The following is a 24,007-nucleotide window of genomic DNA, read 5'->3' as shown; positions in this document are numbered from 1 at the left end:
AACCTGACAGAGTGACACAGCATGGAAACAAGCCCTTCTCCTCAACATGCCCACACCAACCAACATGTCCCAGCTACACTATTCCCACTAAAACATGGCCCCTAAGGTTCGGGTCAGGCAGCATCTGTGGAGAACACGGATAGGTGACGTTTCACAGAGTGCTGGAGTAACTCAGCGGGTCAGGCAGCATCTGTGGAGAACATGGATAGGTGACGTTTCACAGAGTGCTGGAGTAACTCAGTGGGTCAGGCAGCATCTGTGGAGAACATGGATAGGTGACGTTCAGGTCGGGACACCTCTTCAGACTTGACAGATTGCGATCCCCAGTAGATGAGGGGCAGACCCATGGCTGAATCAATGGTCACCACACAGTCTGGAATACTGAGTGGAAGTTTCATCTCCATTCCCCCTGGACCTCCACCCTCACAGAAACCAGTCTTCAGCCAATTGTAACATCAAGGAAAGACGAGGAGCATTGTGTACTGTAGATGGATGGGGCCAGGCATGTAGCTGCTGTGTACTGCACAATGATGGACAAGGGCAACAGTGTGCGTGGTTGCCCAAGTTTACCCTCTTCACTCCGATGGCAAATTTAAATATTATGGTAATCTGGTAAAAAGGTCAAGGCCATGATGGGTCAAATGGTCACTTCCTGGTGTTTTACCGTTCTTTGAGTTTATGATAACCTGATGGCAACTTGTGGTGATATTGACTGTTGGACGTTGGTCGGTGAAGTTTCCTTTATTTCCTCTCTCTAGACAATAAACTCTTTACTGGGACCGTCACCGATTTCCTAGCGATCGACGCAGTGATCTATCGCAGCCTGGGTGGTCGACCGACTTTGCGGACAGTCAAACACGACTCCAAATGGTTCAAAGGTAGGTCATGTGATGCCATCACCAGGAATAGTTACAGCAGGAATATGTGACACATTCTGTAATGAGGACCAACTGAAGAGCGAGTTAGATTTAGCTCTTAGGGCTAAGGGAATCAAGGGATATGGGGAGAAGGCAGGAACAGGGTACTGATTTTGGATGATCAGCCATGATCATATTGAATGGCGGTGCTGGTTTGATGGGCCGAATGGCCTACTCCTGCACCTATTTTCTATGTTTCTATGTAACACTTCAAATTCTGAATTTATTGCAGACTTTGACTTGATATTCAAACAAAGTGTTTGCTTTCATATAAATAAAACGGAATGTAGTAATGCAGGCCTCCAATAATGCATTGCAGACACTCTCTGGAAACTTACTAACTCAGTAGAATTCCACCTGGACCTTGTGATCAAAAAGAATATCCAACCCAGAAGTAGCAGAGAATATTATTTTGCAAGTTGCAAATTTTTCAAACTAAGTAAGGCTTTGACGAGGTGGTCATATGTTGATGAATGTTGTTGATGGATGGAGTCCTCTGCACCCATGTGATACATCCTCTGTAGACTCAACCTGAGTCCAGGTCTTCAGATGAGGTGAGAGGGAAAACAAGTGTTGCTTAGGGAATAACAAGAATTCAGAAGTTGAAAATAAAATGTAAAATATTCGTCATTTTCCGGGTGACCCGATTATTGTAATCATTCTATTGTAACCATACCCAGGAACTATCCATCTCAATATTGTGTGTACCATTGGAAATTTAAATCTAATATCTCAGAATCAAAGAACATTGAAATTCATGAAGCTTCATTAAAATTCACAGCGACATTCCTGGGCATTTTAAAGGAGGCTGTATAAAAAAGATTCCAAAAAAATTCAGCAGAAAGAATTGTGTGTCATGAAATGGAATGAAACATTGCAGGGAAGAGCTGATTGATGTGGAGTCAATTATTTTTTCCAGGCAATAGGAAATATGGGAGTGGATGCAATTATTGATGGGTATTTGATCAAAAGAACAGCAATAACCAAGCAGACCTGCTGGAAAAACAAGTCACAGTGAACTCCAATAATCCACTATCTGATTAGTTGTAAATGCCAATGATACCAATGTTCTACAGAACACAGAGGTCCCAGTCACCACATTCACTTTAATAAACCTGGGCCCTGCTCATTCCCTCCCATTCACACAACGTATAGGAAAGAGTTGCAGATGCTGGTTTAAATCGTATATATAGTCCTCTCATTGACATACCCGACACCAGGCCCCAATAACACACCAGGACCAAGCTTGACACTAACAGCTGGAGTAACTCAGCGGGACAGGCAGCATCTCTGGAGAGAAGGAATGGGTGACGTTTTGGGTTTCTGAGTTTCTTCAGACTGAAGAAGGGTTTCGACCCAAAACATCACTCATTCCTTCTCTCCAGAGATGCTGCCTGTCCCACTGAGTTGCTCCAGCTTTTTGTGTCTATCTTTGGTTTAAACCAGCACCTGCAGTTCCTTTCTATCCAGGGCTGAGGTTTGTCCATAGCCATTACACTGAGGGCAGGCCTGGTCCCCTGTGTGTGTTAAACTCACTGGGATCTTTGTGGCACACTGCCTCGAAATACTGGTCATTACTCTGTGAGATCTAAACACAGCTAAAGTGGAATGTGCTATTATTGTAAGTGTCAGAACATTAAAAAACTTAGAACCCTACAGCACACGAACAGGCCCTTTGGTCTCCACTGGACTTGGTGCCAAGTTAAGCCAATCTCATGCACCCGAACCCTCCATTCCCTGCATATCCATGTGGCTATCTAAATGCTTCTTAAACACCACTATCATATTGGCTTCCACCACACCCCTATGTGTAACAGACTCTCACCACTCTCTGTGTAACAGATCTGCCCCACACATCTCCTTTAAGCTTTGCCTCTCTCACCTTAAAGCTGCCCCCTCTAGTGTTGACAATTCCACCCTGGAAAAAGGTTCTGACTCTCTACTCCGTCTACGCCTGTCATAATTTTACACTATCTGGTCTCCCATCAACATTCACACTGCAGAGAAAATGATCCAAGTGTGTCCAAAATCTCCTTACAGCTAATACCTTCTATTCCAGGCATCATTCTGGTAAACCTCTTCATGGCCTCTACTTACTGCAATGGGACGACTAGAATTGCAGACAATAACCAGAATGTTATATAGCTGAAACATAACTTCCTGACTCTTAGACTCCATGCTTGGACCAATGAAGACAGCATACCATACATACGCCTTCATTCCCACTCTATCAACTTGTGCAGAGCTGTGGACATATGCCCCAAGGTCCCTTTGTATATCAATGCTGTTATTGCCATTATATTCAACATATGCCTCACACTGATTAAACTCCTGCTGCTATCTATGTTCTGCCCATGTCTGTCACTCATCTCCATCCCGCTTTCCTCACTGTCTGCAACTTCACTAAGTTTGGTTTCATCTGCAAACTTACTAACCCAGCTATGTTTATGTCCAAGGCGTTTATTAAATAGTTGTAACATGTAACATGTAAGAGTCCAGAATATGTTCTTCTGCCAGTCCATCACCATAGTGTGTTGCAGATGCCACATTAGAGGCGTTTTACTATTTTGTAGTGGTCGGATAATTATATCTTTTCATATTTTAATTATTTATTTCTCTTCTCATTAACTTCATGTTTTGTCATGTTTAGTATATGTACTGCTGCACAGTAGCAATCTGAACCATTCTAGTGGTGCACGAGATCAGCAGGAAAGTTGTATGAGGCAAGATAGTGTTACACTGCTTCTTTACACTGAGTCGAGTCAGGGTCAGGGTTGGGCTCAGTGACCCAAGACTGGGAAGGAAGACTCTATCCAGGATGATCATGTCCTGTGTTTCCCTACCAATGGTGGGATGTCCACCACAGTCAGACAGCCTGCTCATGTAGTACAGTTACTGTAAATAAAAACCCATAAATACTGTAGAACAATCCCACAACGTGAATGGAACCAAAGATTGTAACAGTGTAGATGTTTTGTGTGCAGTTTTGGTCCCCTACTTTGAGCAAGGACATTCTTGCCATTGAGGGAGCCCAGCGTAGGTTTACAAGGTTAATTCCCGGGATGGCGGGACTGTCATATGCTGAGAGAATGGAGTGGCTGGGCTAGTTCACTCGGGATTTTAGAAGGATGAGAGGGGATCTAATTGAAGCATATAAAATTATTAAGGGTTTGGACACGCTAGAGGCAGGAAACATGTTCCCGATGTTGGGGGAATCCAGAACCAGGGGCCACAGTTTAAGAATAAGGGGTAAGGCATTTAGAATGAAGATGAGAAAACACTTTTTCACAGAGTTGTGAGTTTGTGGAATTCTCTGCCTTGGTGGTGGAGGCCGGTTCTCTGGATACTTTCAAGAGAGAGCTTGATAGGGCTCTTAAAGATAGCGGAGTCAGGGGATTTGGGGAGAAGGCAGGAACGGGTTGTGGATGATCAGCCATGATTGTGGATGATCAGCCATGATCACATTGAATGGCGGTGCTGGCTCAAAGGGCCGAATGGCCTACTCGTGCACCTATTGTCTATTGTCTATTGAACTCTGTTAATTATTGACGAGTTTCAAGTATAGGTTTGTATTATTTTTTCCTCTGGGAACAGAGCTTTTTTTTTAAATAAATGGACCTTATAATGTATTTGTTAACTTCTGACTTTTTGCTAGTTCCTATGATCCACAGAATCGTAACATTTTTCTGTGAGGCTTTTTTCCCGTCAGCTGGTCATTTCTTTCTTCAACATCTATATTCCCCCTTTAATAGTCTCGTACTTATTAAAAAACTGATATCCACTGTGCTGTGTAATAATAATTAATACAAACTGATACATTAATGTAGCTTCTCTTCACTGCATCTAATTATGTTTGTGTAATTTGTGATCATTAAAGATTATAATGAAAACTGATTCAATACATTGCAATAAAATGTTCATTACATTGAAAGGTGTTAAACCAATTTACAATTACATCATTTTTTCTCTGTAATGGGTTAGTATGTGATTAGTAGAATGTCATCCTTAATGTTGGTGGTGGCAGTGAGCTGAGCTGCATTGTCTTGTCTTTCAGAGCCGTACTTTATTCATGCCGTGGAATATGGTCGGCATGTTTTCTTCTTTTTCCGAGAAATCGCTATGGAATTTAACTACCTGGAAAAGGTAACTGGAACACCGGATATGTGTCGTGACGGAATAATGTGGGCAGTGAATTCTGTAAATATATGCGTAAAAGGGGGGAAAAACTTGCAACATTTGTCCCCAAAGTCACGGAAATAAAAGACTTCTTTATAATTTGTAGAATCTCTCCCCTTTACTCCCCATTTAATAAACAGCTTGGATTTAGAACGTGACGCACAAGATAATAGTGGGTGGCACAAGGCGTGTGTGACGTTGCATGCATTACCTGCCATCACATACAACCAACATGTTTGGATTCACCTTAGTTACCCAACCTTCTTGCTGCATTCAATAATCCAACACTATGACTTGCTCCAAATACAAATGCTGGACCTGGAGTAACAGGACTCTGGGTCCACAGTTATCTATCTCCAGAGTGGTCATCCCACTTCACGCCATAACATCTAGTTATCCAAGCCCACGTCACTGACTAAATGCAGGCTGCTACACTGACCAACCAATCTGCAGGGGAGAAATATAACGTGGAACTCTAGTCTAGAATAAAGATTGCCTCTTTTCTTACAGAGATGTCGTTCTGATTATCAAAGGCATGGTCTAAGGTTTAATCTAGTTACTTTTCAAATCCTTCTCTCAGTGATTTTCCCCCTCTTTAATTTAACTGCACTAAGAATCAAGATGATGGGATGAAACCTGAATAAGCCACACATAGATGACCCACAGATGACCCACAGATGACCCACAGATCCCCATGAGATCACCCACAGATGACCCACAGATGACCCATAGATGACCCACCCCATAGATGACCCATAGATGACCCATAGATCACCCATAGATGACCCATAGATCACCCATAGATGACCCACAGATCACCCATAGATCACCCACAGATGACCCACAGATGACCCATAGATGACCCACAGATGACCCACAGATGACCCACAGATGACCCACAGATGACCCATAGATCACCCATAGATGACCCATAGATCTCCCATAGATCACCTATAGATCATCTATAGATTTGTGCTGTTTTGACCATTGAGCTGTGATGAGTTAACATATTGAGATAGAACAAGTACCTTGTAGCCTAACAGTGGATAACAGGAGCATTTAGTATTTCCATTTCCAGTTGTTTAACTGAATAATCAATGAAGAAGGAGAGTTCCTTCAACAGCTCACAGATTAGTCAGTTTAATTCTCCAATGTATCCATTGTTGAGTTATCTCATCCTAAACGTCTCCTTCAACTTGCGTATGGCGGACACAGCCTAAAGTTGTACACCTACATCTATTTGTTTGTGTACGTCGGGTTGATTGCATTAGTCAAAACAGGGGGTGGACCACGTGAAGGTTGAAATCTCCTATCCCTGTCCTAAACTGATCACAGGAGAGCAGCAGCAATGGTCTGTCCTTCTCGTAGTTCGATGGAAGCATGTTTCTGTTTCCAGCCTCTGGCTCTATCAGTGTTGGATTCTGAGTCAGGACCATTGCCGAGCTTATGTTGGGACCCTAAAGAACACACTCAACTGAGCCCTTTGAACATGTTCAGTCACTTTCCCGTTGATATCCAGAACAGAGGCCAGTCAGCAAGTCACCAGCGAACACCGAATTATATACTTCAAGGGAACATTCGTACGAATTAAATCCAAACAGTCTGATAAATTAATTCCCCACATTAACTATTAACATGATCATATTGGCCATGAACAGTGAAGTTATTGATTCAACTGGATACAAAGTGTGAAGATATTTCACAAGGTTCTAACAGGTGATGGCAATAGGGTGCAAAGTTGGTCTCATTCTCTGGGGCAATGGAAGATTTATTTTATAAATCTAGTCATCAGCAGCTCCTAATTCATGATTCCCACTTGGAAAGTGAAGACAGAACCAGGGTTGCCTGTGAATGATTACCCAGTCATTAGCATGCATTACAGTGGCCCCTTACCCCTGCCAATCCCTGTGGAAACCCTAGACAAGGGGAACGACTGCCATCAGGAGAGAAGGGGAGGAACATTGGGGCCAACAGCGGGTCTTCACCAATGTTCTCTCTCTCAACCACAGGTGGTTCTCTCTCGTGTGGCTCGTGTCTGCAAGAATGATATGGGTGGGTCCCAGCGAGTGCTGGAGAAGCAGTGGACATCCTTCCTGAAGGCTCGCTTGAACTGTTCCGTACCGGGAGACTCGCACTTCTACTTCAATGTTCTTCAGGCTGTGACCGACACCATCCGAATTAATGGGCACACTATCGTACTGGCCATATTCTCCACTCCATCCAACAGGTAATAAGCTTCCCAATATTAAGTGTATGTTCCATCCATTGCCTCTGCGGTTAAATTATTTACTGTCCGCTCCCCCACAGTGAAGCTCATCAGTTTAAATGTACAAAGCACTGTTCATCTGGGGATCTGCGTCCAGGTCTAAATGTGGATATCACTGGCCTTGAAGGACTGCAAAGAACAAGCAAGATGATCACCAGCGTCAGGAGGGGAAGGGGGAAGAATAAAGACATTGGCCTTTTTACGGTGATCAGGAGACGACAGGAAAACTTAATTGATTTTAACGGCAGCTGTCAGAACTGATGCATGGATCTTAAATAGTGAGGGTCGCCCTCAACAGATCAGCACAGAGATGGGAGAGTAGAAATGGAAAAGATTTGTAGTACAAGTTCTCAAGAAATATTGTACCAATCTCTCCTAACCCCATTCTCCTGCCTTCTCCAGCCCCATAACCTCAGACACACTCTGCATAACCTGCATTGCCAATGTCTTTCCTCCAACTTAGAAGAGTGGTCAAAATGTAGAAACGAGGACCTGCAGATGCTGATTTTCAAAGAAGGACGCAAAGTGCTGGAGAACATGGATAGGTGACTCCTGACATCATCAGGACTATTTGGCCTGAATAATCAGTCAGTAGAAGGGTCCTGACCCGAAACATCATCTATCCATGTTCTCCAGAGATGCTGCCTGACTCGCTGAGTTACTCCAGCACTCTGTGTCCTGCTTACAAGAGCAGGTTGGTATAGAGGAGGTTTGTCAGGTGGCTGGACTAGACTGCCCACTACTGCCATTGACCATTAACTGCTTTAGATACTTCTGACACTCAAAAACAGCTGAAATAGATTTATATCATTAATGCAATTACAAATTAATATCCATTTTTAAAATGCTATCTTTACTAAAAGCTTGTTACATTGGCATCATTAAAGAATTAAGGTTAAGTGAACTAAAGAACAAATAGTAATGTCGTAACTCATTGAAAACTTGACAGCCTCAGTTTACATTGAGAGGCATTGAATCATCCTTCAATGTAGTTTCCGTTCCAATCAGATTGTAGGGTTTCAATGACTGACGTTGAACATTTTAACACCCAGTTCATCTGCTCCATTGATCTTCGTAAAGTGGGGAACGGGAGTGATGGAACCCTGTTGGATACGGTTCTGCATTAGACAGAGATGTGTGGAATCTGTTGCATTAGCTGCTTGGACCATCAGCACTGATGACTGATTAAACAGCCTCTTTAAAGGATGGCATTGAAATGCAATCAAACATTTTATTTTCCTGCAAGAATGTAACATTTCTGGGTCAGGACTATGAATGTCAACAATCAATACGCTCAGCGTTCAAAACTAGACGAGCTGACCTCAAGAAATAATGACTGAATAACGACTGCCAAGGTCTGCAAATTGTTCATCAGCCATTCGCAAGTCCACATAATTCTTTATTTCTCTAGAAGCTCATTTTGAAAATCGATTTGAAAGTGCAATAAGCAATATGTTTTAATGAAACATGAATGCAAGTCAGCAAGTCTTTGCATTTGCAGATAGCTTTTATACAATCTATTCTACTGTCAACATACTAAACCTGGACCTTCACATCTCTGTAGCCTAGAAGGACATGTCCACCAAGTGTCAGTGCGTAACACTGTTACTCAGACATGATTGTTATTTAAGAATATGTAATTCAATATCAAAATCTGTAAATAATGAGAACCAGTGATGGGCGCAGGAAGCATTTAACCGCACTGTGGAAGAAAGCAAGAATCAATATACAAGAAGGAACTTGGAAACATACTAGAGATTTAAGTGAAAATCAACTTTAATGTAGATAAATGTGAGGTTAATGCATTTGGTAAGAAAAGTAAAAACATCAGACAAAAATTAAATGTAACTGAAATGAAATAGAGACCAAGATGATCCAGGGATGAGAATAAGGAAGGGGTTGACATGACAGACAAGGTCCACAATCAGGGCACCATGTGTGGAGTACTCTGTAGGGGCGGGTTGATGTCACACTACATCAAGGATAGCAGCTCTCACCTTACGTCCCAAATTCAGCCTTTTATAGGCTATAGCTGTGATGAGGTGTGGAGGTGTGTGGTGTATGGAGGTGTGTGGTGTATGGAGGTGTGTGGTGTATGGAGGTATGGAGGTGGTTGGAGGTATAAAATGTATTGGACATTGAGGTGTATAGAGGTATAGTGGTGTATGGAGGTGTGTGGTGTGTGGAGGTGTGTGGTGTATGCAGGTGTGGAGGTGGTTGGAGGTATAAAATGTATTGGACATTGAGGTGTATAGAGGTATAGTGGTGTATGGAGGTGTGTGGTGTGTGTGTGTGTATGGAGGTGTGTGGTGTATGGAGGTGTGTGGTGTATGGAGGTGTGTGGTGTATGGAGGTGTGTGGTGTATTGGGCATTGAGGTATGGAGGTGTATGTTGGAGGTGTATGGTGCATTGAGATACATGGAGCTGTGATGAGGTGTGTAGCTGAGATGTATTAGTACTGGTTTGTTATTGTCATGTGTGCAGTGAGAAGTTGTGTTTGTCTTTCTGGACCCCTGACTAAACTAATGCCATTAACGTGGTAAGATTGCCAAGCACACCTGCCATCACTCCGCTGGTAGATGTCGGTGCTGCAGCCCTACTGGTGCAGAGTGGCAGGAAGGAAGACATTGAATTCTCGAGTACAAATCTTCAGCACCATTGCCGAGCTTTGGTTGGGACTCTAAGGCAGTGTTGTGTCTTGACTGTTTCTTGATATCTGTGGAAGGAATCAAATAGTGTTCGTTATTAGCTATAGGGAGGGAGAGGTTGAGCAGGCGAGGAAACTTTTTCTTGGAGCAGAGGACAATGAACATCTTACAAGAGTGTACAAAACCTTAAGGGGTTGGACAGGCTAGATGCAGGAAGATTGTTCCTGATGTTGGGGAAGTCCAGGACAAGGGGTCACAGCTTAAGGATAAGGAGAAAATCCTTTAAAACCGAGATGAGAAGAACTTTTTTCACACAGAGAGTGGTGAATCTCTGGAACTCTCTGCCACAGAGGGTAGTTGAGGCCAGTTCATTGGCTATATTTAAGAGGGAGTTAGATGTGGCCCTTGTGTCTAAAGGGATCAGGGGGTATGGAGAGAAGGCAGGTACGGGATACCGAGTTGGATGATCAGCCATGATCATATTGAATGGCGGTGCAGGCTCGAAGGGCCGAATGGCCTACTCCTGCACCTAATTTCTATGTTTCTATGTTTCTATAAGAGGAATAGATCGGGTAAACGCAAAATGTATCTTGCTCAGAGTGAAGGAATCGAGAACCAGAGGCCAAAGGGTTAAGGTGAAGGGGGGAAAGATTTAGGAACCAGAGCGGTAACCTTCTCACACAAAGGGTGATGGGTGTATGGAACGAGCAGCTGGTGGAGGTAGGTGAGGCTGGGACTATTGCAATGTTTAAGAAACAGTTAGATAGGTACATGGATAGGACAGATCTAGGGGGATATGGGCCAAGTGCAGGCATGTGGGACTAGTGTAGATGGGGCAAGTTGGGCCGAAGGGCCTGTTTCCGTGCTGTGTGACTATACAACTATGCAGAGGCCACTAGATGAACCCAGGCGAGATCATCAACTCCACACGTTTGAATAAAGGCAGTTCCAAGTAAGTAATTACATCCAGTCAATATTCCTGTGGTCTAATACTAATAACAGCTCCTTTTTTTTCAAATCCCAGATTATTATGTTAATAAATTCAATATATCAGCTGCCATGTAGAATTTTGAATTTGAATCAAAGTTCCCATTTAAGGAGTATTGAATTCACTAGCACCAAGTTTATCTTAAACTGGTATTGGACCTTAAACTGGATGCACTAAGTCTAAAGCGTAGCTCTGCTCCATTTTCTGCAAGACCTCTGGCAAAAATCCCAGTGAAAATCATGGGAACTGTTGCTGTCAGTGTTATCTGGAGCAGATAACTCTGCTACAGACCCCATGATAGCCACAGTCCACAATGTAACACAAGAGGCAGCTCGATTGATGTCACAGCATCATCTGAGTGTGTTGACATCAACAGCTCGTGTATAAACGGTGGGGAACATTTCATGGTTTGTCACAATAATGCTAAATATTTCCAAACATGTTAACAGAGATAACAAACTACACATATCAGGTAGGACTTTAAATGATCCAGGTCGACGTACAGTTTAACATTGTGGTTGTGGACACAATGGTTCCATTTGTAACAGAACCAAAAGCAGAAGGCATAAGATTTCAAGAAAATTACTAATAAATCTAATTAGGAAATAAGGAAAGAATGGACACAAAATGCTGGAGTAACTCAGCGGGACAGGCAGCATCTCTGGAGAAAGGTTTTGGGTCAAGACCCTTCTTCAGACTCAAGAATCATCAGTCTCCCATTCCTTCTCTCCAGAGATGCTGTGACTTTCAGGAAGAAGTTGGGTGAGGTTCACAAATCTGCACGCTCTGTTGGGAGTGTGGGTTTGTGTGAACCAGTCTGGGCCAATACACTTCTCCTCAGCCCAACATGCAGAATAACGATTGCCCTTTGATTCCTTTGCGTTCAATAATATAAACAGGATAGTCTTCAGATGTCCAAAGGTTGTTTCTCTCTGGCACACAACACAGGTCAGCACCTCGCCTCTTTAGTCACGGGATTACCCCACAGAGGATCAACACATTCCAGGGGTTGGAGAGATGTGTCCCAATGATTATGGGATTGTGCTGGTCATTATTGGTGAGAATAGCTTCAAATAGAACACTCATCATTGTTCAATGAAGATTTTTCCTTTCCAGCTTTGGTTTTGGTTCCCAACATTAAAAGGAACACTCTTCGGGGAAAGATTTAATAGGAACCTGAGGGTAAATTTTCCACACAAAGGGCGGTGGGTGTATGGAACGAGCTGCCAGAGGAGGTAGTTGAGGCTGGGACTATCCCAATGTTCAAACAGTTAGACACAGGTACATGAATAGGACAGGTTTGGAAGGATATGGGCCAAACGCAGATGGGTGGGACTAGTGTAGATGGGACATGTTGGCCAGTGTGGGCAAGTTGGACCGAAGGGCCTGTTTCTATACTGTAGGACTCAATGACTTTTCTCAATTATACATTTTTTCAGCACCATGTTTGCTGACCTTCGAAATGTTGCAAGAGCCCTGGGTCAAGGAGCAGTAACCAACTTGGAATTAGATCTCAAATGTATCTATCAAGTGACCCGAGGACCTCTTGCAATCTGTCAGTGGATGTTGGCTGATCTGATTGTATAGTTCTGTGTGGGTGGTGACAGGATGGTCAAGCACGAGGGTCAGTCACATGGCATTTGGCCAATGGGTCCAGCATGGTGGAGGACCAGCCGGAGGGTGGACCATCACATTCCATCAGGGTCTGACAGAACCAAGGGCTTTGATGAGTAGTGTACACTTACAGTCAGAGGCCCTTTCAAACACGCATTGCTATCATCCTAAGATAACTCAGTGAGACAGGCAGCATCTCTGGACATAAGGAATGGATGACATTTTGGGTCGAGATCCTTCTTTAGCCACTTCAGTCTCGACCTGAAATGTCACCTATTCCTTCTCTCCAAAGATGCTGCCTGTCCCGCTGAGTTTCTCCAGCATTTTGTGTCTATCTTCGGTTTAAACCAGCACCTACAGTTCCTTCCGACACATTTTGTCAGCTACTATCCTGCTCAACTGTACTTTGTGTTAACTCCAGTCTCTGTGCCAGAAGCAGTGCAGCACTGTTGCAGGTGCCAGCTGCTAGCTTGACGATCTGAATACATGCTGGCGGAAGCTATCATGTCACTATATCAAGGAGAACATTTCCAATTTAATTTTACTACCTTTCTGTTTTCATTCCAGGCTGATTCCTACCAGTGGAACACAGTGTTTAATTCAAGTTTGTGTATATAGAAACATAGAAACATAGAAATTACGTGCAGGAGTAGGCCATTCGGCCCTTCGAGCCTGCACCGCCATTCAATATGATCATGGCTGATCATTTAACTCAGTATCCCGTACCTGCCTTCTCTCCATACCCCCTGATCCCCTTAGCCAGAAGGGCTACATCTAACTCCCTCTTAAATATAGCCAATGAACTGGCCTCAACTACCCTCTGTGGCAGAGAGTTCCAGAGATTCACCACTCTCTGTGTGAAAAATATAAAATATAAAAGACAGACACAATATGCTGGAGTAACTCAGCATGTCTACCTTCTCTCCAGAGATGCTGCCTTTCCCACTGAGTTACTCCAGCATCTTGGTATAAACCAGCATCTGCAGTTCCTTTCTACATGTTTCTCCATAGAAAAACTGGTGCAGCAACTCACCTGAATTTAAAAACCCTTGTCCACTCTTTAATCATTCATTACATTGGTATTCATTCAAATTCGACTCGTTACACTCAGTGGAATAATTTTATTTGCTCCCATTGGGACTATATTTCCATAACCTGGAATCCATTAACACATTTATATTTGTGAGCATGTGAGTGGAAAATTACTCTTTTTTTTCAGTTTACACTTTCCATCATCCACCAATGACTTAATTTGGTGTTTATAGGATAATAGTCTAAGGGGGCAAATTAAATCCTTGAAAATAGTTCATAATCCTTCATTTACTGAGAGCAATTAACATTGTGTTTTAATAAAACACCACAAGCTCCACTTGTTTTGTACTCAATTTTAATTAACATGAACTGACTGCATATCCTCGAGCAGCAGGGAAATCTAAAGAGAGAATTTCTCCTCAAATTTCCAGTTAAAGAGGCATATTGCTTACCTTTCTTAAAGTTTTACCTTCCATGTTTTTGAAGGTAAAAAGCATGTAAAAGGAGTCTGATTTAAGTGGGTGCAATTGGACATCATGAGTGGTGAGTGACATAGGTTTTCAATTCCACGTGAGGTGCTGTGCTGGGATTTATATTGAGATATAATATATTGCTGCCAGCACAGTTCCACGGCATCTTATTTGACAGTTTGATTTGCCCCTTGGTAACACAACACAGCAAATGTGCGATGATCGCTGGTCGATGCGGACTTGGAGAGCTGAAGGGCCTGTTTCTGCGAGTGCATCTGTTTCTGCGATGCATCTCTAAACTAAACTAAACTAAGCAGGAATTGGTGCCTTGTGATTCACTGTGGAGGCTGCAGAAGATATTCACAAGAATATTGCTAGAATTTGCAGCGATGTGGAAATATTGGATTAGTTGAAGCTTTGAAATAGATAGTTAATTGGTCTAAATATGATAAATAGGAAAACAATGAGATAAAGAAGAGGCTGTGTGTGGAATACACAATCTCTCTCCCAGACCAGTGCCGTTGATCTTACTTCGAGCTGTGCCAACATCAAAGAGTTTTCAGTGGGAAGACCCAACTCACTTCTCAAGCATGACATTTTAAATCAGCCTCGGATCAAAGCTTCATGTTGTGAATTTTGTTTAACTACCTGGGTGATCCTGATGGAAGCATATCCTTGCCTGAAACCATAGTGGTTGAAGAAATGCATTACAATACAATGGATAAAGGCACTGCAGGGACTAAACTGCAGACATCAATGGGTTGAAGGTTTAATCCTGGTTGTGTTGCCTAGTTACGTAATCTCAGGCAGCAGTGATTCAGGAATTGGTTTTATTGCCGCTGAGCTTCAGAGAGAAAGATCATCCAGAGTTTCCACTGTCAGTGCGGACAACATGCCTTTGGAAACAGCAGGTGTTGACAGCTTCAACCGTCATGTTATTAATCTGTCCGGTGATATATGACAAGTGTTCGCCAGGAACAGTCTTGATTCCCTGTAAAAACAAGCAAGCAAGAATGGACAGACGCCTTCTGATTGCCCTGGATGTGATTACACTGCAGAGAATGCAAGGACTGGAAAATTATAGCTATGCTGAAAGATTGGATGAGATTGAGTTGGTTTTCTTTGGAACAGAGGTGGCCATGAGATTGAGGTGTGTAAAATTAGGAGTCCAAAGTAGAAAAATTGTTAAAATTTCTGATAAGCAAGGGGATGAAAATTAATCTTATGTCAGAGTTGTTCTACCCCAGATCTCAACTCTTCTTCTGTGCCAATTCCCCATTTCCCTCAACCAATGACCCTTCAAAAATCCATCCACCTCCACTTTAAATACTTGTAATAAGTCGGCTCCACAACTCTCTGGGATAAAGAATTCCAGAAACTCAGTACTTTCTGTGAGAAGAAATGTCTGTGTCTCAGTTATAAATCACCTGTCGCTTACAAGCATGTACCAGCGATCAAGACTCTCCCACCGGTGGCAACATCTCAACGTCTACCCTGTCACCTTCTTGTTTATCTCAATAAGATCATAACTCATTGGACTCTTTGATCAAAAGACGATTTGATTTGTATCTTTTAGGTTTAGGGTTATTATTGTCACATGTATCGAGGTACAGTGGAAAGTTGTCTGTTGCAAACTATCCAACCAGATCAGACTCACTAGCAGCTGCAGTTCCTTCCTTCACCAACCGTACTTAAATACAATCGTCAAACTCAAATACAACAGTCAGAGCAAAGGGGAAGATAGAGAGCAGAATATAGTTCTCAGCATTGTAGTGCATCAGTTCCACAGACAAAGTCCAATGTCCACAATGGGGTAGAGGTGACTCAGACGTTCAGAAGCCTGACAACAGAGGGGAAGAAGCTGTTCCCAAGTCTGGAGGTGCACACTCTCATGTTTCTGTACCTTCTGTCTAATGGGAGCAGGGAGAAGGAATAACTGGGTTGGGACAGATCTTTGATGATGTTGGCTGCTTTTCCCAGGCACGTGGATGGAGTCACTGGTGGGGAGTCTAGTGTGAGTGATGGACTGGGCCACATCCCATGTAGGGTCATGATCATGTATAGCTGATGTAGGCAACAACGTAACAATGGTTACAAAATTGTACAGAGACCTTGTACCCTTTTACTTTACTGTGCAATGTAATGGTGGCTTTGGCCAACGCCTCCTTCACACCATCGAACGCAGCCACGGCCTTGGCTGTCCACACGAGGTCCTGTGGTTTACCAGCGAGCACTGAAACAAAGGCCGCATGACCCTGGCAGTCTCCGGCACGAAACAATGGTAAAGGTTCACCGTGCCGACAAACTCCTGCAGCCCCTTGATGGTGAGCGGCCGAGGGAACTAGCCGTGGACCAGGTCCACCTTGGAAAAAAAGCTGCAGGGGGTCGGCCAACACCAGGAGCAGGCGGATGTCATCGGGCATCTGCTCTAGGAAGGCCTGCTCAAACCGGTAGCCGTCCATCAGAGCGAGTATCTCACTCATGAGTGCGAATGGCTTCCAATCTCCGAGGCCGTCTATGTGGAGCAGGCTGTGGCGCGATCGCAGCTGCTGAGCCCAAACGTGCGGAGTAGCCGGGCCTTGAGGCCCTCGTACTTGCTGTAGGATCCTACAGGTGGGGCAGCAACCAGGTGGCCGTCTCTTGGCTAAGTGCCCCGACCCACGTAGAAATATCGGCTGGTGTCCACGACGATATTTCTAAGTTGGAATTGGACCTCAATGTGGGTGAATTGGCTGCTCCGCCCAGAAAACGGGCAGTTTCAGGCCCACAGCATTTGGCTGGGGGAGCTTGGCGTCGGGGTTAGAGACGGCTTGCATGGTTGAAGTCCGAATAAATGACTGGACTGACGGGGTCACCACTTTGGCGAGTCGAGTCGATTGAGTAAAGTAAGATTCTTTATTTTGAACGAGAATAAAGTGATTTACTCAAACGCCAAAAATACGAAGCTCCTTCTAACAGGTTGGAGCTTGAATAAATTTATACAAAAGTCTGCGAAAACACTCTCGCCATCACATGACTGCGCCAGCCAAGAGCGAGGGTTCGTGATGCCCCAAGCCACCAGTAGGTGCCTCTACACTACATAACTTGAATGCAGTGCAGACTATGCACCAAGCCCCAAGCCCCTTCACCCTGGAACAATGCAATGCCAAACATCATATCATTCTCCTCTGTCTACAATGATGCCAGGGCACAATGAACATTCAAATATTTGTCAGGTTCAGACTGGGAGAGAGAAGGTCTCTGCTGAGCAGTTTGTTCAGCGATGTTAGATAAAGAGATCTTGTCAACGTGGACCTTGACATCTACATCTGCCGCTAATCCCAGTTATTTTTAACACACGGTAGGGGAGCCTGAATTCTATGTTTAGCGTTTGAGCCTTTCCAATGCACGCTGCTATTACTCATCTTTGTAAACGTCTGTCAGCAAGGATTGAGAAAATTGCTCTCGTTACTCACTGCGTTTCTGAGAGAGCTGTGAATATTCTATGATGATGGAGAAGCACAGAGCTGCTACCTGTCCCACTGAGTTACTCCAGCATTTTATGTCTATCTTCGATTTAAACCAGCATCTGCTGCTCTTTCCTGCACATTTAGTCTACCCAGGCTGCTTGTATCCACACAAGTGGGCAGGCGGCAGCTATTTCTGTCCAGGGTCCATCCTTAGACACAGTTCCTACTGACTTTCTCCGGCTGCAGTCTGCCAGCTCTGTAATTTACAGGGGATGTCACAGTTTTGGTTTCTCAGACTCACCGAGTCACGGACATGGATGGGCTTTGTTCACCATGTCACCCAACGTCTGGGGCAACTCTGAAGAGAGCTGTTCCTCTCGGTCCCAGTCGCTGGAGAACCCCAAGCCACAGTACAAAATATCTTATTTATTGATCGCAAACTGAATGATGACTTCAACAAATCAAACTGAATTTTGAACCAAAAAATAACTTTAGATAATTAAGATAAATGAATGAACATTTTATCATGACAAAGTATTGAATTTTGGTATGTCGAACAAGGGCAGGGCCTACACTGTAAAGGGTAGGCCTCTGGGTAGTGTTGTATACCAGAGGGATCTAGCAGTACAGGTGCATGGTTCCTTGAAAGTCGAGTCGTAGGTGGTCAAAAAGGCTTTTGTCACATTGGCCTTCATCAGTCAGAGTATTGAGTATAGAAGTTGGGAAGTCATGTTGCAGTTGTATAAGATGTTGGTGAGACCGCATTTAGAATATTCAGTTCTGGGCACCATGTTATGGGAAATATATTGTCAAACTTGAAAGGGTTCAGAAAAGATTTACAAGGATGTTGCCAGGACTAGAGGGTGTGAGCTATAGGCTGAGGTTGAGTAGGCTGGGTCTCTATTCCATGGAGCGCAGGAGGATTAGGGAAGATCTTAGCAAGGTATACAAAACCATGAGAGGAATAGATCGGGTAGATGCACAGAGTCTTTTGCCCAGAGTTGGGGAATCGAGGACCAGAGGACATAGGTTCAAGGTGAATGGGGAACGATTTAACATGGATTCCACACAAAGGTTGGTGGGTGTATGGAATGAGCTGCCAGAGGAGGTAGTTGAGGCTGGGACTATCCCATGTTTAAAAAACGGTTAGACAGGTACATGGATAGGACATGTTTGGAGGGATATGGACCAAGCACAGGCAAGTGGGACTAGTGTAGCTGGGACATTGTTGGCTGGTGTGGACAAGTTGGGCCAAAGGGCCTGTTCCCACGCCGTATCACTCTATGACTCTCTACAAGATAAATATCAAAGGCAAACCTTGAGAATTTGTGGGAAGTTATGCATATAGGAGATGATAACAAGACAAAAGTTTACATTAATTCATCACACACATGCCACCCAATCAGGAATTAGAGTAAGATTATGAAACGTGCCGACATTGTAAGTTATAGGAACAGAATTAGGCCATTCGGCCCATCAATGCATGCATTCCAATTGGAGTAGGCAGATGTTGCGTTACTGAGCAGCAACTTGGTGTAAAATACCAATGGTTCTCAGTAGAGTACGGAGAGCTGGAGCTGTCTGTCCACTGTTGGGCTGGGAACGTTCTGGTGAATGGGCATGAGGTTAAACCCAGCGCAGGATAATGAGTCCAGTCATTTGTATGAAGTGTAATGGCTGCAGGGACAAGGTAGATGTAAGGTCGTTGACATGTTTTGGATTAAGTGTCTTCATGTAAACTAAGTTTATTATTGAAATAACCTGAGTAATTTAAAAATATATATATATATTAATTAGATTAGACATTATTCTCAATGTCAGGGACAGTCAGATCTTTTTCCAACTGGTTTAAGCCAACATAATTGCCATAGAGGGAGTGCAGAGAAGGTTCACCAGGCTGATTCCTGGGATGTCAGGACTGTCTTATGAAGAAAGACTGGATAGGCTTGGTTTATACTCTCTGGAATTTAGGAGATTGAGAGGGGATCTTATAGAAACTTACAAAATTCTTAAGGGGTTGGACAGGCTAGATGCAGGAAGATTGTTCCCGATGTTGGGGAAGTCCAGGACAAGGGGTCATAGCTTAAGGATAAGGGGGAAATCCTTTAAAACCGAGATGAGGAGAACTTTTTTCACACAGAGAGTGGTGAATCTCTGGAACTCTCTGCCACAGAGGGTAGTTGAGGCCAGTTCATTGGCTATATTTAAGAGGGAGTTAGATGTGGCCCTTGTGGCCAAGGGGATCAGGGGGTATGGAGAGAAGGCAGGTACGGGGATACTGAGTTGGATGATCAGCCATGATCATATTGAATGACGGTGCAGGCTCGAAGGGCTGAATGGCCTCTACTCCTGCACCTAATTTCTATGTTTCTATGTTTCTATAAACAGCATGACTCTGTGATGTTGAACAATCTAATCTGTTCCCAGTGGGGACACAAGAGACTGGTGTAACTCAGTGGGTCAGGCTGCATCTTTGAAGGGAATGGACAGGCAAAGTTTCTGATCAAGATCCTTCTTCACTTTGTCCAGGAGATTGAAACTGTCAGCGCAGGGCTGGGGAACGATAAGGTTAAAGGCTGTGCAGTGGAGATTGCCAGAATCTAGAAGGGTCCTGGTGAATAGAACAGTCTACATCATAGACAATCATGGTCAGGTTTCACAGATTGCTCTGAATGAATGGTCCTTGTGGCTGGAGTCTGGCAAAAGAACGCACATTCACAAGATGAAGATCAGCAAATTGATGAAGGTGATCTCCATACAATACTTATAATTCACAGTTCATAAATTCATGTGATAGGAGTAAAATGAGGCCATTTGACCCATCAGAGTCTACTCTGCCATTCAATCATAGCTGATCAATCTCTCCCTCCTAACCCCATTCTCCTGCCTTCTCCATAGTTGACTGGGACAGTGAATGGCAGTGGATGCCTGTTTGCTGTATATTTCACAGCAGACATTGAACGAGGAAATCAGAAATATGTGAGAAAACACAGGGTGTAGTTTTGGAAATCGCCGGTGATAACAAGGTTACAGTCAATGAAACTTTAAACTAAAATAAAGCTAAATTTGCTGCATTCACGAAATTCTCGAATGCGGTGTCGGAGCAAACCGTGGGATTATTTAATGAGGCGCTTTCAAAATATTCCATTGAGTACAGTGGACTTGAGCTGCTGAGTATATTGATGGGACTATTGAGCTAAAGGTGACGTAATGAGACTTGTGTGTCAGCAGGTAATTTGAATTGAATTTTCTCCCCGTAAGCAAGTGGTTTGCAAGATAAATATGTCAGTCTGACCCTGGCTGCCTAATCTGTAGAAACTGCACAGCTTGCTGGAACCAGAATGTTAAACTATTCTCTATCAATTATGTGTAAGAAGGAACTGCAGATCCTGCTTTAAACTGAAGATAGATACAAAATACTGGAGTAACTCAGCGGGACAGGCAGCTTCTCTGGAGAGAAGGAATGGGTGATGTTTCGGGTCGAGACCCTTCTTCTATTATGTCCTGGCCTCCCATAGCACAGTGAGTGAGATTAGAATAAAGATGACCAGGAACAATGGGAATAGTGGCCTTTGGCACCTATTGTAGGCATGGATGTTACAGCATTCAAATAGGCCATTCAGCCCCTCTACTCTGTGGTGGCACTCAAGTCTCAAATATGCCTCCTCTCACCCATCTTCACCCAACTCAACATGGCCTTCCATCCATATTCTCTCTTGTAACAACAGGATAAATTAGAAGGTAGAGTAGGCCACTCGGCCCCATCAACATGGGATAGGATGATCATCTTAATCCCAATTCTTTGTTGAAGGGCAGTGGCTGAGGTTGAATGAAGAAGAAGGGTCTCGACCCGAAAAGTCACCTATTCCTTCTCTCCAGAGATGCTACCTGGCCCGCTGAGTTACTCCAGCATTTTGTGTCTCCTTTCATCAGGTATTAATGACTACATGGTGGTTATTTCCATATGTATACTACCTTTTGTTCATTTAGGCCATTTATGAAAGTCAGAACATTTGTGAGGAATGTCCAAATGTGGGTTTCTGCAACATTTTCCCCAAATTCATGACTGAAAACTGGAAGCATAAATAGGCAAAATCTACCTCCAAAAATAAAGCACTGCTTCCACTTTCCCATTTATTCTTCTTCATTCTGATTTATTTTCTGTGCACAAGCATCAAGGATCTGCAGTAAATGATGCAGTTTCTCATTTCTTAATTAAAATAGAAAAAAAATGAATCCTCTCCTTAATGATATTCTGTCATTGCTAAGATGTGTACTTAATTGGCTGGTAAAAAGTGTGATATTCTCCTTGGCCATATGTAATATAATGAATCAAATATGTTTGTCACATTTTAATGTAACATTGGACAGTGCTAATGGAAGCTGCTGATAATGATCTAACATGTTGCTCCACTGTTGAAACAAGTTGTAGAGCATCTATTCATTTACCATCTTATCAGAACTATTTACCTGTAGCAAGATGACATGTCAGTAGAACATCTTTAGATTTTGTTTCTTAAAACTCCAACACAAATGTTCACACCTGGCCATAAAATTAATGTATTGTATAATTAGATAATTAGAATTGTGGTGTTTCTGGTATTTTTGTTTATACCTCTCAGATTGTCTACACAAATTGTCATGCTCTTTTGTCATCTGCCGCGGGACTTTTCCACAGTAAATCTTCCACAGTAAAGCTGGCTGTCAACTGGTGATAGGCTTGTATGAGGCAGGTTAAGCATTGAGTTCCAGGATGAGATCTCTAACCATGGGATGTTTCTTTTTATAACCTGGTGGTGAGCCATCCATTGTAACCTGTACAGTCCATGTGATGAAAACACTCCCACAGTGTGGATTTAGTCATCTCACCTGGGACAATGGAGGACCAGTCTACATTTCCCAATCACATTATACTGGAGAACGTGCACAGCTCTTGCCCACAGCGCCTTGGGGATCAATTGTTAATTTGGACAAACTGCAGAAACTGCAACAATGATGGAGAGAATAAACGCTCAGGATGGTAAATAAGATGCCCTGTCAAAGAGCCACTGTGAATGGGAAGGCACTGAGCTGCTTGGCAAGAGAAGATGAGAACATTCTACCATGTTGTCAGAGGGGGCTGTTATTGTGGGTCTGATATTTGGAAGATGAGGCTCCATTGACCTGTTGTTTCTCAGCACCTCCTGCGCTCACAGCGGGTACAGTTCTTGTTGAGAATAAGACTAATTATGACATTAATTGGAAAGGTATTGTGTTCTGGATCTCCTACCAATGTGTCTTCTTTCTTCTGATAGTGAGCATCACCAGATCATTCACAATCTGCGTGTGATTTTAGCTTTAGACTTTACAGATACAGCATGGAAACAGGCCCTTCGGCCCACCGAGTCTGTGCCTACCAGCGATTAACCTGCACACTAACACTATCCTACACACTGGGGACAATTTACATTGTACAGAAGCCCATTAACCTACAAACCTGCACGTTTTTGGAGTGTGGGAGGAAACCGGAGCACCATTAAGAAAGGACAACAATGGATATATTTCCTCAGACAGCTCAAAAAGTTCAGAGTCCACAAACACCTCCTGGTCCGTTTCTATCAATCCATCATTGAAAGCACCTTCACCTCCTCAATCACAGTCTGGTACAGAAACACTGACAGTCACTCGACTACACAGAATACAGCGCATTGTCTCCAAGGCCTCCAGGATCATCAACTCCCTCCTCCCCTCAATCCATTCCATTTACCTCCAACGTACCTCAAAACGGGCAATAAAGATCATCTCGGACCCCTCCCATCCAGCAAATCACCTTTTCCAGTCTCTCCCTTCAGGGAGGCGCCTCAGGTCACTTGCTACAAAATCCACCCACTTTAAAAACAGTTTCTTCCCCTCAGCAATAAGAACACTCAATTCCCTCCAATAACAGACAATACTAAGGACTTTTGATGTATACAGTGTCTTGTCTATGGTCTTTGTCTGTTCTTTTGCACTGTGTATTGTTGGTGAGATTTGTGATTTGTGTTGTGGTATGGATGGACTTTATTACTGTGATCTGTGTTGTTATTAGTGTTAATGTGACTAAAGCAGTGTACCATCATGTACCGAACCCAAATACCACCAACCCTGGTCGCCTGGCAAATAAACATTCTATTCTATTCTATGTCAGGAATTCCCTGCAACTTGGTCACAGCCAATATAACCAGAGCATCAAATGCTGCACCTCACCACATCTGTCTCATATTATCTGCTGAACAAGATCATGGAAGCTTCAATTGATCTTTCCTTATTGCAGGAGTAATATGTTCAGGTACATTTACCTGTCACACCTGGTTTATTGGCAGCAAGGTGTGGTGAGAGACAAAATCATTAAAATTAACGGATTTCAATTAGTGTGACAGTGGGAAACAGATTTCAATGCATGGAAGATGTGTACCAATGGGGAAATT

The 24,007-nt window shown here is 43.4% G+C and overlaps 1 protein-coding gene and 1 long non-coding RNA gene across 4 annotated transcripts in view; one reads left to right on the top strand and one right to left on the bottom strand.

Moving 5' to 3' along the window:
- Positions 1-24,007, top strand: part of LOC129710954 (semaphorin-6B-like) — a 334,781-nt gene that overhangs the window by 264,744 nt on the left and 46,030 nt on the right. For all 3 annotated transcript variants that reach the window (XM_055658270.1, XM_055658271.1, XM_055658272.1), the window contains 3 exons: positions 759-878; positions 4,972-5,060; positions 7,103-7,320. In XM_055658270.1, coding sequence (XP_055514245.1) covers positions 759-878; positions 4,972-5,060; positions 7,103-7,320 — 427 coding nt within the window. The remainder of the gene's footprint in view (positions 1-758; positions 879-4,971; positions 5,061-7,102; positions 7,321-24,007) is intronic.
- LOC129710956 (uncharacterized) overlaps positions 9,764-24,007 on the bottom strand; it is a 116,669-nt gene continuing 102,425 nt past the window's right edge. The window contains exon 4 of the long non-coding RNA XR_008725764.1: positions 9,764-10,076. This is a non-coding gene — a long non-coding RNA (uncharacterized LOC129710956). The remainder of the gene's footprint in view (positions 10,077-24,007) is intronic.

This window comes from Leucoraja erinacea, chromosome 29 (assembly GCF_028641065.1).
Source record: "Leucoraja erinacea ecotype New England chromosome 29, Leri_hhj_1, whole genome shotgun sequence".
NCBI lineage: Eukaryota > Metazoa > Chordata > Chondrichthyes > Rajiformes > Rajidae > Leucoraja > Leucoraja erinaceus.
The sequence above is the reverse complement of the archived record's forward strand: the minus strand, read 5'-3'. Positions and strand labels throughout refer to the sequence as shown.